The following is a 12,600-nucleotide window of genomic DNA, read 5'->3' as shown; positions in this document are numbered from 1 at the left end:
CTGAATTTTTAAGGAGGATACATTATTTTTTTTTTTGGGAGAGAGCAGAGATGGGCGGTTTAGCTTGAGAGAGAGAAAAATGTTTTTTTTGCTCTTGCTCTCTCCCAAAAAAAAAAATAATGTATCCTCCTTAAAAATTCAGCATTAAGCCTTTTAATAATCTTTTCTCTCATAATTGCCTTCTAGGTCCCTGAACTAATTATAAATGACAAGCTAGTCTTGGACATAGTTTCTAGGCGCCACATTTGGTCCAAATTGTAGTTTCTAGGCGCCACATTTAGTCCAGGTTGCTACTCTCTCTTGTGTCATATGCCATCCGCATTTCATAGTCCCATAATGTCTTCATCTACCTCATTAATACCTGAAATTATGCTAATCACATCGGTTAGCTCAATTACATAGAAGTAGAGTAAAAACATAAGAAACTAGGCACTTTGTTCTCTAAACATAGCTAAAATACGGAAAATTATGGTGCTTAGGCGTATAAATACACCCAAGATCACCACCCCACACTTAAAGCTTTGTTCGTCCTAGAACAACATATCCATTTATACATACTACACAAGCCTTAGCACCCACAAAAGAAGACAAGATGCTCAAATAGGCTCACACAACAATTATGAACAAGAAATAGATTCAGGAATCATTACTATAGACAACCTACCCTCAAGAATAGACTCATTAAGTTGGCAATTTCATACATATCGTTTAAGCATAGAAATCATTTAAATTACCCAACCTTCATCAACCATGTGCCCTCACAAACCATGTGCCCTCACAACAAGAAAGTTACCCATAATCACTCACAATCATGCAATTTCTAACAAAGTGGGTACAAGAATCAGTTGCTCTCACTCTCACAAAGAATTCTCAAATTAAAACTAATGACCATATGTTTGCCCTTAGTGTAATACTCCACTAATATTAGAATGCTAAGATTAGGATCATATAGGTCTTTTACGGGTTGTAATGCAGGCTAAAGGATGGGTAGGAACTATTTTAGCCAAAAATAGTGACTATCTTCCTTAAGCGTTTTATACACTACATTATGCAATCAAGACCAATCTCTCACTACCAACTTCCACTTTTGCTATCTTCACAGATTCTTTTTCACCCCAACTCATTAAGCTCAATTAATAACACTATGGTGGGAGTATGCAACCCTTTCATATATATATATATATATATATTTTCTTTTTTGCACCCTTTTCACGTTACGCACCCCTATAATAGCCACCCTCAACTTAAGCAATTTGTCTTAGTTAAGGTGCGCAATATCCAAGAAGGGCCAGGGCCAAAACAGGTTCATTGTAACATGTCCGGGATAAAATTTTGAACTTTTTCAACAATTTTAGCTACTCCCAACCACATCAATTGCTTACACCAATAACTAGACTTTGGGGCATCAATTTCACCTTTTTCCTCTTATTATCAAACTCCTAACTCACATTGATTTTACATTAAAGCGCTTAAGATCTTTTGGATCAAATTACGGTCTATTAAAGAACAGAATAGGCTACATATGAGGCTTACAAAAGAACAAGCTAAAGGCTCAACGGGGCTAGCTAAGATAATGTACAAAGGTAGGTCAAAAGACAGTATGAACAACGGCTATCAAAGAAATGCCTAAATTATCTCCTAAACTCACAATTTTTATTTCGTTTTGCACACACACCAGGCAAGTTCTAGCATCAGTTGCAATAAAGAATATACAACAGTCTTACACACTCATGGCACACGGTCAACTCAATTAGGAGCATTATAGACTCTCGACCCAACAATTACATAAATTCAAATAAAACCAATAATCACAACAAGAGTCACAACTAGAGCCTAGGTGTTTCAAATGTAATGATCCATCACATACTTATGTTATAATGTCATGTGACCCACAAGAACAGTTACATGCAATTAAATGGCTAATTTTCTCTTAAGACGGTCGTCATCCATCCATTATCGAGAAAAACAGCTAATTATGACTACATAACTAACAAAATAAACAAAATAGCTAATCATATCACAGAAATATACTAAGGAGAAGGTCCTATTTTCTAACACAACAAGTAGAAAAGTACCCAGCCACCCCACACTTAAGCTCAGCATTATGTCCAGTACAAATAACAAGATAAAGAACCTGGCTAGTAGTACCTCTCATCCACATTAGGAGTCATGTCAACTGCATGGAGATCATCATTGGAGCCAATAGCAAAGTTATTTAATACTATTTTCTTACAAAACAAGTAGCAAAGTTACCAGCCAGTAGGCATAGGCAATTGAAAATGCGGCGCATACCCTATCGCCTATGTGAGGCAGTAAGCATAGGCAATGGTATAAGTGGTACCTAACCTATCGCCTATGTTGACATAGGCGGCGCCTAAGCTATCGCCTAAGTGAGGCAATGTGCATAGGCAATGATATAAGCGGCGCCTAACCTATCGCCTATGTTGATATAGGCGACGCCTAAGCTATCGCCTAAGTGAGGCAGTGAGCATAGGAAATGGTATAAGCGATGCCTAACCTATCACCTATGTTGACATAGGCAGCGCCTAAGCTATCGCCTAAGTGAGGCAGTGAGCATAGGGGATGGAATATGCGGCGCATACCCTATCGCCTATATTTTTATATACGACGCATAGGGTATCGCATAGTTGGTCCAGTGAGCATGTGCGATGGGATGTGCGGCGCATTCTTGGTCGGAAAAGCATACCTCGGGGGCTTCTCCCCTGTACCCCCATCAAGGTCAGTGGTTGGGTTAGATTAACATAATTCAAAGCGCGACTCTAATGCGAATCATACTTGATCCTTACACATTTGACCACTCCAACTTACCTGTAATGTTCCCATCACACTTAAACTTACCACCATTGACATGGCTCGCTTCCAAACCAAAATTGGTACTAATCTTCTCCTTAGTACTTCGTGCACCTACACTTAATCCAAAACAACAAAAATGATTAGAAAGATGGGTTGCCTCCCACCAAGCGTCGTAGTTTCGGTCGTGGCTTGACTCTTCTTTTTGTATTTTCGTTTAACATAATAAAGTGAAAATAAAATCATGGGTTGCCTCCCATGCAGCGCCTGATTTAACGTCGCGGCACGACTCGATTATCTTGACTACTTAGACTTTGTCAAGATACATCGATGATACCTTTTGTACCTCATTTGCTAGATTAATAAAATGCTTTATTCCTAGTCCAACCACTTTGCAGTCACTTACATCCTTGCTTGCGAGTTCAACCAAACCAGCAATGGTCTCCACAAAAGACATATCCTTAACTGGTACATCTCGCTCATCTTCATAGAATACATCAATAATCGAGAAGACACTAATCTCTTTTTGTTGTTTCATAGACGACATACTTCAAAGCCAACTTCTTTCTCATTGAGCCTAAATTTCAGCTTATCCAGCTCTATATCAACTAATACTCTCCCAGTTGCTAAGAACGGCCTACCCAAAATTATAGGTATTTCAAATTCCACTTCGAAATCAGGAATTATAAAGTCGGCAGAAAATATAAAATCAACAAGTTTTACAAGTACATCATGTAGAATCCCAATCGGCCTTTTTACCGATCTATCCGCCATTAGAGACGTATATTGGTGGGCGTAGGATCTCCTAAACCCAGTTTCTTAAAAACCATCAATGGCATAAGATTGATACTTGCCCCAAGATCATAAAGGGTCTTTTCAAACTTTAGCATTCCAATCATACATAGAACAGTAAATGCTCTCGGATCAGCTTTCTTCTGGATAATAGATCTTGTAGCAATAGCACTACAATGATGAAGATTGTCTACCGTTTCATAGCTCACAGTCCTTTTCTTTATCAACAAGTCTCTTATAAACTTAGCATATTCGGGCATCTGTTCCAGTGCTTCAACTAAGGGCACATTCACTGTCAACTGCTTCAACATAGCCATGAATTTGCTAAACTTGCCATCATCTTATTTCTTATTTAATCATTGTAGAAATGGGGGTGGCGGCCTTAGGATTTCAGTTGGAGCAACTTTTACCTCCTTTCTTATGCCTTGCTCCACATTACTAACATGTTTCAGCTTAGTTAGTTATTCAACTTCCGCACTCTTCTTTTTCAAACCTCCCAACTCTACTGGCACCACTAGAGATTCATCAACCATCTCCCAATCCATTTCAACCTCATCAGTATAAGAGAAAGCTCCCAAACCTAAACTAGATAACATCTTACCGCTCCTAGTGGTAATGGCCATACACGATCCATCAGTCCTCGGATTTTGAACTGTATTACTTAGTAGAGTCCCATTCTGTCTTTGGTTGAATACTGCGGATAATTGGCTCATCTACTGCTCCTATTATTTAATAGCGACTGAGTGCGAATTTACTAGTTGACTCATGGAAGATATTTCACTCTTTACAGTAGTCACCCCAGAATTTGTCGTCTCAACTCTCTTTAATAGTTTCTCTATCATGTCCTCTATGGACATTTTGCCTGAACTAGTGGCAGCATTATCACGGCTTCCAGGAGGTACATACAGTACACTCTTGTCACTTTTACTCTTTCAATCTCCTTGATAGTTCCAACCTTGGTTTCCTTGGCCACCACCTCGGAAGCCCATCTGATTGTTCAAGTAATTGGCTTCTTCCTCAGGATTGGAGTCAGCCTTCCCCTATGATGCTATAGCTTTAACCTTCTTTGTCTTTCCTGATAAGAGATGTTTAGTGAAAATATCCATTTGTGTCTTCATGTGAGCCATGTCCTGGTCACACTCTTCTTCTCTTTGCCTCTGTTCTGCAGTCATACCAATAGATACAGTAGAGCTTGCTACCTTAGAATCCCTGGTATGCCAAGCTCTACTCTGCTTTTTCATCCGATCAAGCATCTCAGAAGCTTCAGTAAAAGAGAGGTCCATAAATGATCCACCCATAGCATTATCTACCACTGGCTTGGTAACCGAATTCAAGGCCCGATATAATATATCCATCAAGTGGACATTGGTCATCTGATGATTTGGGCACCGCATAAGCTTCTTCTTGAACCTCTCCCAAGCCTCGTGGGGAGCTTCAGTTGGAAGCTATCTGAAATTACTTATCTCATCTCTCAACTGTGCTCTCTTGGATGGCGGAAAGAATCTTTCTAGGAAAGCATCTTTTAGTTGTCTCCAATTGGTAATAGAGTCAGGAGTTAGCCCACTTAACCATAGAGTTGCCTCTCCAGATAGAGACAATGGAAATAAGCGCATTTGAATTGCATTTTATCCAACTCCTGGGTTGTTAAACGACATGCATGTTGAGACAAAATTAACCAAATGCATATTCGAGTTGTCGCCTGCAAGTCCACCAAATAACCCTTTGAGTTGCAACAGCTGGATTATAGTGCTTGTAATATTAAACTTGGCTTCGAGTGCTAAGGGTGGAGGAATAATAGCCCCTGTTGCACCAGCTTCATCCAAGTCATCATCATCATCCTCCAGATTAAAATGCATAGTTTGGCGTTCAGGTCTTGCTCTAAAAATATTATTTCTATTCACATTTTTGTTCACTGGTGCAGCTATATCCTCAATACGCCTTCGATTAACTGGCCCCAATAACTCATCGTCTCCCAGGTCCTCTTCTTCTGGATTAGGTTCCCGACCTGGGTTATCACCATTTTGGAGGTTTAATTGAGCATTAGCCAAAGCGGCTAATCTTTCAGCTTCCTGTTGGTTAGCCATTCTTTCAATGAGATGAGGTTCAGGATTGAAGGGTAATAATGGTTCTTCTGAACTTCTGGTTCATGGCATAAAGAACAATGAGCCTATAACAAACAAAAACAACAAATAAATGCAAAATAAGGAAACTTGACTAACAATTAACTTACACACATAAACTCAATCGACAATCGTATTCCCCGACAACGGTGCCAAAATTTGATACGCCCAAACTACACCTCTCTTACGAGAAAGTAAGCGGTCGTTGTCAAATATATAACCCAACTAGGTTGGGGTCGAATCCCACAGGGAATATGGTGCTAATTAAGTTGTATGTAGATTAGTTGACTTTTAATCGTTTGTTTTTGTAAAATAAATAGGGGGGATTTGATTCAGTTCACAAATTAATGGTTTCAGTTTAACAAGATGAAATAAGTGTAGTAGTATTCAAATTCAGATAAAGAGCAAGCTAGGGTTATGTTCACCTTGTAGTTTTCAATACTTTCTAACTCTGGGCTTTATGAATTCATACATGAATCATGCTTACAGAGAAAGGTATTGTATTTAATAACATAATCCTAGTGTTTCTCAACCATCAAGGACTAATTCACTTTAGTTCTCTTGAATAAAAAACGTTTACCAAAAACAATACGAAATCTCCAAGTAGTTAATCCTTCTAAGGCATTAACATATGAAATAGTGGTTGGTAATCCTATTTTCTTGTCACTACTCTCCTTTTCAAAGAACAACCTTTCTTTCGAACAAGTTACGTTTTAAGGCATATCCTCTATGTTTGCAACCACGAGAATTCAAGATAAACGAAGAGAGTATGATGTAAACAAATCAATGCATAATGAATTCAAAACCCAAAGTAATAGATTGTATGCTACAAGGCTTCCATAACCCTAACTAATAAACTTAGCTACTCATGAATAAAATGAAAATCACAATAGAAATATTCATCATACCAAAAACTAGAAGATGATCTTGGTGTGCGAATACTGAAAGCAAGAGTAAAAAAACACTTTTCTTTCTCTCTCAAGCTAAGCTGCCATTCTCTGCTCTCTCTAAAAAAAATATAGAATAATGAATCCTCCTTAAAAATTCAGCATTAAGCCTTTTAATAATCTTTTCTCTCATAATTACCTTCTAGGTCCCTGAACTAATTTTAAATGACAAACTAGTCTTAGACATAGTTTCTAGGCGCCACATTTGGTCCAAATTGTAGTTTCTAGGCGCCACATTTAGTCCAGGTTGCTACTCTCTCTTGTGTCATATGCCATCCGCATTCCATAGTCCCATAATGTCTTCATCTACCTCATTAATACCTGAAATCATGTTAATCACATCGGTTAGCTCAATTACATAGAAGTAGAGTAAAAACATAAGAAACTAGGCACTTTGTTCTCTAAACATAGCTAAAATATGGATAAATTATGGTGCTTAGGCGTATAAATACACCCAAGATCACACACCCATAAGCAAGATTCTACTAGATACAGTTTTGTGGACACCCAAAGATCCTAAACCTAGGCTCTGATACCAACTTTGTCACGACCCAAACTAGGTCCTGGCTATGACGGGTATCTCAAGTCCGCCATGGACAGGAGATCACCCCTTAGCCTAATCCAACAGAACATAATATAAGCATAGCAGCAGAATTTCAAACATATCACAATATAGATAAGCATGACTCAAAAAAGCCTAAGAATTCAACAACTAATCCAAGTCCACAATAATCTACGAAGCCTCTAGACAACCGAATACCAATAATTGTTGGGAAATGTATCCGACAATATCCAAAACTAAGTTCAAAGGAAAGAGTTAATAACATAAAGAAACCCAAATAATAAAATGAGGTCTTCCGATGTATGAAAGCTCACCACTTCAATCTAATCCACCAGTTATCCCACAATCACCTAGTCACTGCACAAAAAAGTAGAAGTATTTTTGGTGCCTGCATCGCGTGGGGATACAGCGTCCGGAGACAATTAATAGGATAAGCACTAACATGTAACTCAAGGATAAGGGATAAAAATAGTGTTATGTTCAACAGTTTACAAATCATCCAAAAACCAATGCACACAATCATATGCATATACACATATATAAATATAATATTCCGGGATAGAGGACAAGGCTTAGCATGAACTTTTAAAACTAACCTAGGCTTTATAGCATGACCGTCCTAAATCGTCACCCACAGGCTATCTGGGTTCAGCTCTCCCTACTGAAAAAGCCTAGTGCGTGTTAGCCGCACGAATCGGAGAAAACCTATGAAAAGGCTAATGCTATCTAGGAAACTAGTCGTCCCAAAATATATTAAGTGTAACTTATGCATACGGTCATCAAGACCAACCCTCACATCGCAAATGTGAGTTTCCAGTATCCATCACCTCAGGACATCTACTTCACGGCTTTGCTACACAAACCCCTTTAAGCCCATATTAAAACATTTAACACATAACCCAACCATTACATTAAGCAGCCAACCATTAAGGCATCATTACATGGTATTGTCATACTGACTATAGCTTGCAAGAAAATGTCATTAAGCCATTACCTTGGAAATCCTTGTACCCCAGACTCCATTATTAAAAATCATCTTGGGGGATCCCATTGTACCTCACAAGGTTTTCAAAACCATCCTTAACTATTTTGCCATTTATGTAATGCATTAGTTTCAAAGAGAATAGCCAAACCAAATGATTATTTATATTCCAAAACCAATTATGCAAGTGGGTCAAGGTTATTATCAATTTTCATACCAAAATCAATTATTTAGGGAGCCCATTGTACCCCTGAATTTACCATTACCATGCACCCCAATAAGTGTACAAACAAACAATTCATGCATAATAAATCAATAGTAAAAAATTTATATCCAAAGCCCTCAACCTATAGTTCAAAACCCAATATCAAAAACATGAATAATAAATTGATTTTTATGCCATTAAGAAAATACAAGTATAGGGAAAGAGGTACATGCCTTAGACATACAAGGATTTGTGAGAAATTGGGAACTTAAAACCCGGAAGACGAACATAAATGAAACCCTTATGCTTTCTTGGGGTTTTGAGTTTGAGAGTGAAATAAGCGCTTTTGTGTCATGAAAACTATTGGAAATAGGTTCATATAGTGTTTAAAGGTCGTTCATAGGTGAAAAGACCCCAATATCCCTCATCCCAAGTAAACAAAATAAAAGACTATCCGAATTTAAAGCATCAGTGTGGCACAAAGCTTATCGTGGAAATTATCCTCCTGTGACACGCTGAAATAGCGGACCCTCACTCAATCCTCATAAAAATGCTCATAACTTTTCGCTCGGGTATCGGATTAAGGCAAAATCAGATGGTTTGGAAAGAAGACATAATTATCAACAGTTTGGTGAGTCATAAGCTCTAAAATTTCATATATTCCAGAATTTATACACATCCAAATTTGACCTTTGTAGAATTGAATTTCAAAATTTAGTCGAATCAAAAGTTCTTAACTCCAATTCATTCTAAGTATTTACTATGAACATTCCCACTAAAGCACTTTACACACTAGGTAAATGATCATGACACTTATATTTATATACAAATAATAGGATTCGAGTTTAAATATGTAGGAATAACGGTTTGAATTCTAGCCCAAAAATGCAGGGTATTACACAAATCCTATTATCAAATCTCCAATCTAGTATTCTTCTTTGTATATTTTTGTGTTCTTCATATATATTTTCTAATAGACCATTCAAGTAGAAGTTCAAAATTCACAGAACAATGAGGAATTTTGCTAAAAGATAAGGGAAAGAAAATGGGGGATTGTTGCAGTCATTCTTTATTTTATATATAATTGTTAAATATAGTTATGTAAATAACTAAATGGAACTTCTAAAGGTTTTTTTTGGGTAGAGTGTATTAGGAGAAATAGTCCAAGTATTATGTATGATATTAGTAAATTTATTTAAATGAATTAGCTTATAAATTTTATTGTTTAAAGAGAGTTTTTTGTTGCTAAATAAATCCAATACCAATCAATACAACATAGGCTTCCTGGAGAACATGTGCTTGTCTCATGGTCTCTTCCAAGATTGACAAATAGAGAAATAGTTGAAATGGTAGATCGAACATTACAAGGACAATACACCAAGAAAGATCTAATCAAGGTACCTATTATAACAATAATGTGTGTTCAAACAGAAGTACATTATCATCCATTAATGACAGATGTTGTACAGTTTTTTAAATTAAAAATTGACCTTTTCTAAGTGAATCAATTTATTAAGATGAGAATTATTTACCCTTAAATAATTTAAGTGAGAATAAAAAAATCACTTTTAGAAATGAATAATAAAGTCTTGCAAAAAAATATATACAAAGCTATACAATATGGGGAGTATTTTTGTAAACAAGTAATGCTTTTAAAGAAATATAACAATACATACTATTTTTAATACACCAAACTAACACTGGATATGAAATAAGCCCAACACTACTAATGTCATATTTAAAAATTCATGTATTATTAATGCACCATATTCAGTAATACTCATATAGGGAAGGTGAAAGAATTTCAGTCTCTCTTTTTGGGATTTTTATAAACTCTACCAAATGACCCTTTAAGAGTGGTAATTAGGTTTATAACTTTGTTTAAAAAGTTTGGCACCATTCTTTAGTAAAAGGGAAAGAGTCAAATTTACCACTCTACTTTGGAAAATTGATTAAATATACCCTTCATCATATTTTTGGGTCAAATCTACTCTTATTGTCGTACTTTGAGGCCAAATTTACACATCTACTTCGGAAAATTGGTTAAATATACTCTTCGCCATACTTTGAGATCAAATTTACCTCTGATGTCATACTTCGGGGTCAAATTACCCTTGTTCTTATGAAAATTTGCACATGTACCCCTCATTTAGTAAAAAGCCCAAATCAACGTTAAATGCCTCATATTTTAAAATAAAACACACTCTAATCTAACTCGTCCAACATGACTCAAGCCACAAAAAAAACACAAATAAATATACCCCCCAGTTCTGTTGATCAATGTTTTCAACGAGATTAAGTCACTGAATATTTATTAGTGCATAGTTCATGAAAACTGAATTGCATCAGTGCAAACACAAGAATATATAACCCTTCCTTAATTTATGAATCTGCATTAGTGTAGAACTCATGAAAATTAGCACTTAGTGGTCAAATATAACAGACTAGGCCCACTGAATATTTTCATGGATGATTGAATTAAGATGTCTCTTTATGTTTCAATCTTGATGTCTCTTCATTCTTATGTCTTTACATATAATTTGGATCTATGCAAATTTTTCATCATGTCATGATTCTAGAATCTAGATGCTCATAGAATTGCACACCAAATTTGAAATTTTAACATTTTGGAACAGGAGTAGAGTTTGTAATGGACATTTTATCTAGTTCCATGCTTCTGCATTATCCTATTCCATTTTACTTTGTGCTCATTTGAAAGAGAAGTATATTTGTTCATTAGGAAAATTCGACCAATAGAATTGTGAAAGAGTTATATTTGTTTGTGTATTTTTTGTGGGTCGGATTACATTAAATTAAAGTATGTTTTATTTAGAAAAGTGAGTCATTTAACGTTGATTTAAGCTTTTCTATTAAAGGAAAAATACAAGTGAAAAATTTCTTAACAACTAATGTAAACTTAGTCCAAAATAAGATATCAAAGGTTAATTTAGCCAAAGAACGATGAAAGGTATATTTATAATAAATATAATTTGACTTTAGATTATGACAAAGATATACCTATTTTTTATTTTTTACAGTTGGGTAAATTTAACCTTTTTTTTCCTTAGTAAAAAAAAGTGGGTTGGACTAGAGTTTGGGACCCCTATCAGCAGCAATAGCTAAGTCAGGTCCGGCCTACATCTCACGTTTCATATCTTGCCACCAACCAGAAAGAATTGTAGAGGGAGTTTTGAGTGTCAAAGATGAAGACTCTTCTAGTAGCTCCTTCACCTCTACGCATCCTTTCCCCATTTTCACGCTTTCTTTACTCTAGTACTAGTACTAGTATTAATTACAAGAATAATGCTACTCATAGCTACCGTCTTTCTCCTTCTCCATCTAACTCCTTTTTCTCACTAACCTCAACTCTTCCTCTCATCGCCATGGCTTCTCAGGTAGATTCAGTGACTTCTCAGGTAGATTCAGCTTTTCTTTTTAATCAATTTTCAAATACTTGTGTTGATCAAAAAATAATCTGATTTTTGTTTTTGTTTTGTTCAGAATCTATCATCTGGTGATGAAGTTAATATTTTTCAGTTGATTCAAGCTCATCAGGTGTCAATATTATCTTGTAACGGTGTTTATGTTTTGGCATAGAGGAATCAACGCTCAGCCGAATGTATTATAATTCTCAAATCTGTGCAGGAAAAGGCTGCTAGGCTAACTCCCACAGAAGACGTGAGAACACTTCTTCATTATAGCCTCCGTGGTGTGCTTTCTACTTTCTCTCAGGTTCACCCTTTTCCTCACATATTTGTTGCATCTCCATTAACGTTGCAATGCTGACTCTCTTTTACTTGCATTTGTTGTTATAAGGGATAGAAGGTTAGGAGGTCGAAGTGTTTTGATGCTAGTAGGTGGGGGAGTTGTCCTTATTAGTAGTCATAGTGCTACACTTGTAATTTTTTGTTCTTGGATTCTTGTTGATATATGCTGATTGTTGTATTATTTTGTGGTAGTATTGTTATGTTACTATCCGTTCTTGTGTTATTGCTTATTATCCTTTGTACCCCTTTTACATCTTTTTCCTGGATTGTGTTTTGTCTTGTGCGAAGGGTTTATCGGAAGTAACCTCTGTACCCCACCTCTGAGGTGGTCGTACGGACTGCGTACACTTTACCCTTCCTAGATTTGTGTGGGAATACACTGAGTATATTGTTGTTGTCTTAGTGTACATATCA

General features: G+C 36.3%; 1 protein-coding gene across 9 annotated transcripts in view; it reads left to right on the top strand.

Moving 5' to 3' along the window:
• The first annotated feature begins 11,541 nt into the window (after positions 1-11,541).
• Positions 11,542-12,600, top strand: part of LOC107863683 — a 47,330-nt gene continuing 46,271 nt past the window's right edge. For 2 of the 9 annotated variants that reach the window (XM_016709733.2, XM_016709728.2), the window contains exons 1-3: positions 11,542-11,835; positions 11,921-11,974; positions 12,065-12,151. In XM_016709733.2, coding sequence (XP_016565219.1) covers positions 11,623-11,835; positions 11,921-11,974; positions 12,065-12,151 — 354 coding nt within the window. In that variant the 5' untranslated portion in view covers positions 11,542-11,622. The remainder of the gene's footprint in view (positions 11,836-11,920; positions 11,975-12,064; positions 12,152-12,600) is intronic. The other 7 variants (XM_047408293.1, XM_016709732.2, XR_007053017.1 and 4 more) reach the window with 5 other exon arrangements.

This window comes from Capsicum annuum, chromosome 3, assembly GCF_002878395.1.
Source record: "Capsicum annuum cultivar UCD-10X-F1 chromosome 3, UCD10Xv1.1, whole genome shotgun sequence".
Taxonomy (NCBI): Eukaryota; Viridiplantae; Streptophyta; class Magnoliopsida; order Solanales; family Solanaceae; genus Capsicum; species Capsicum annuum.
Note: the sequence above shows the minus strand (reverse complement) of the source record. Positions and strands in the feature narration are given on the sequence as shown.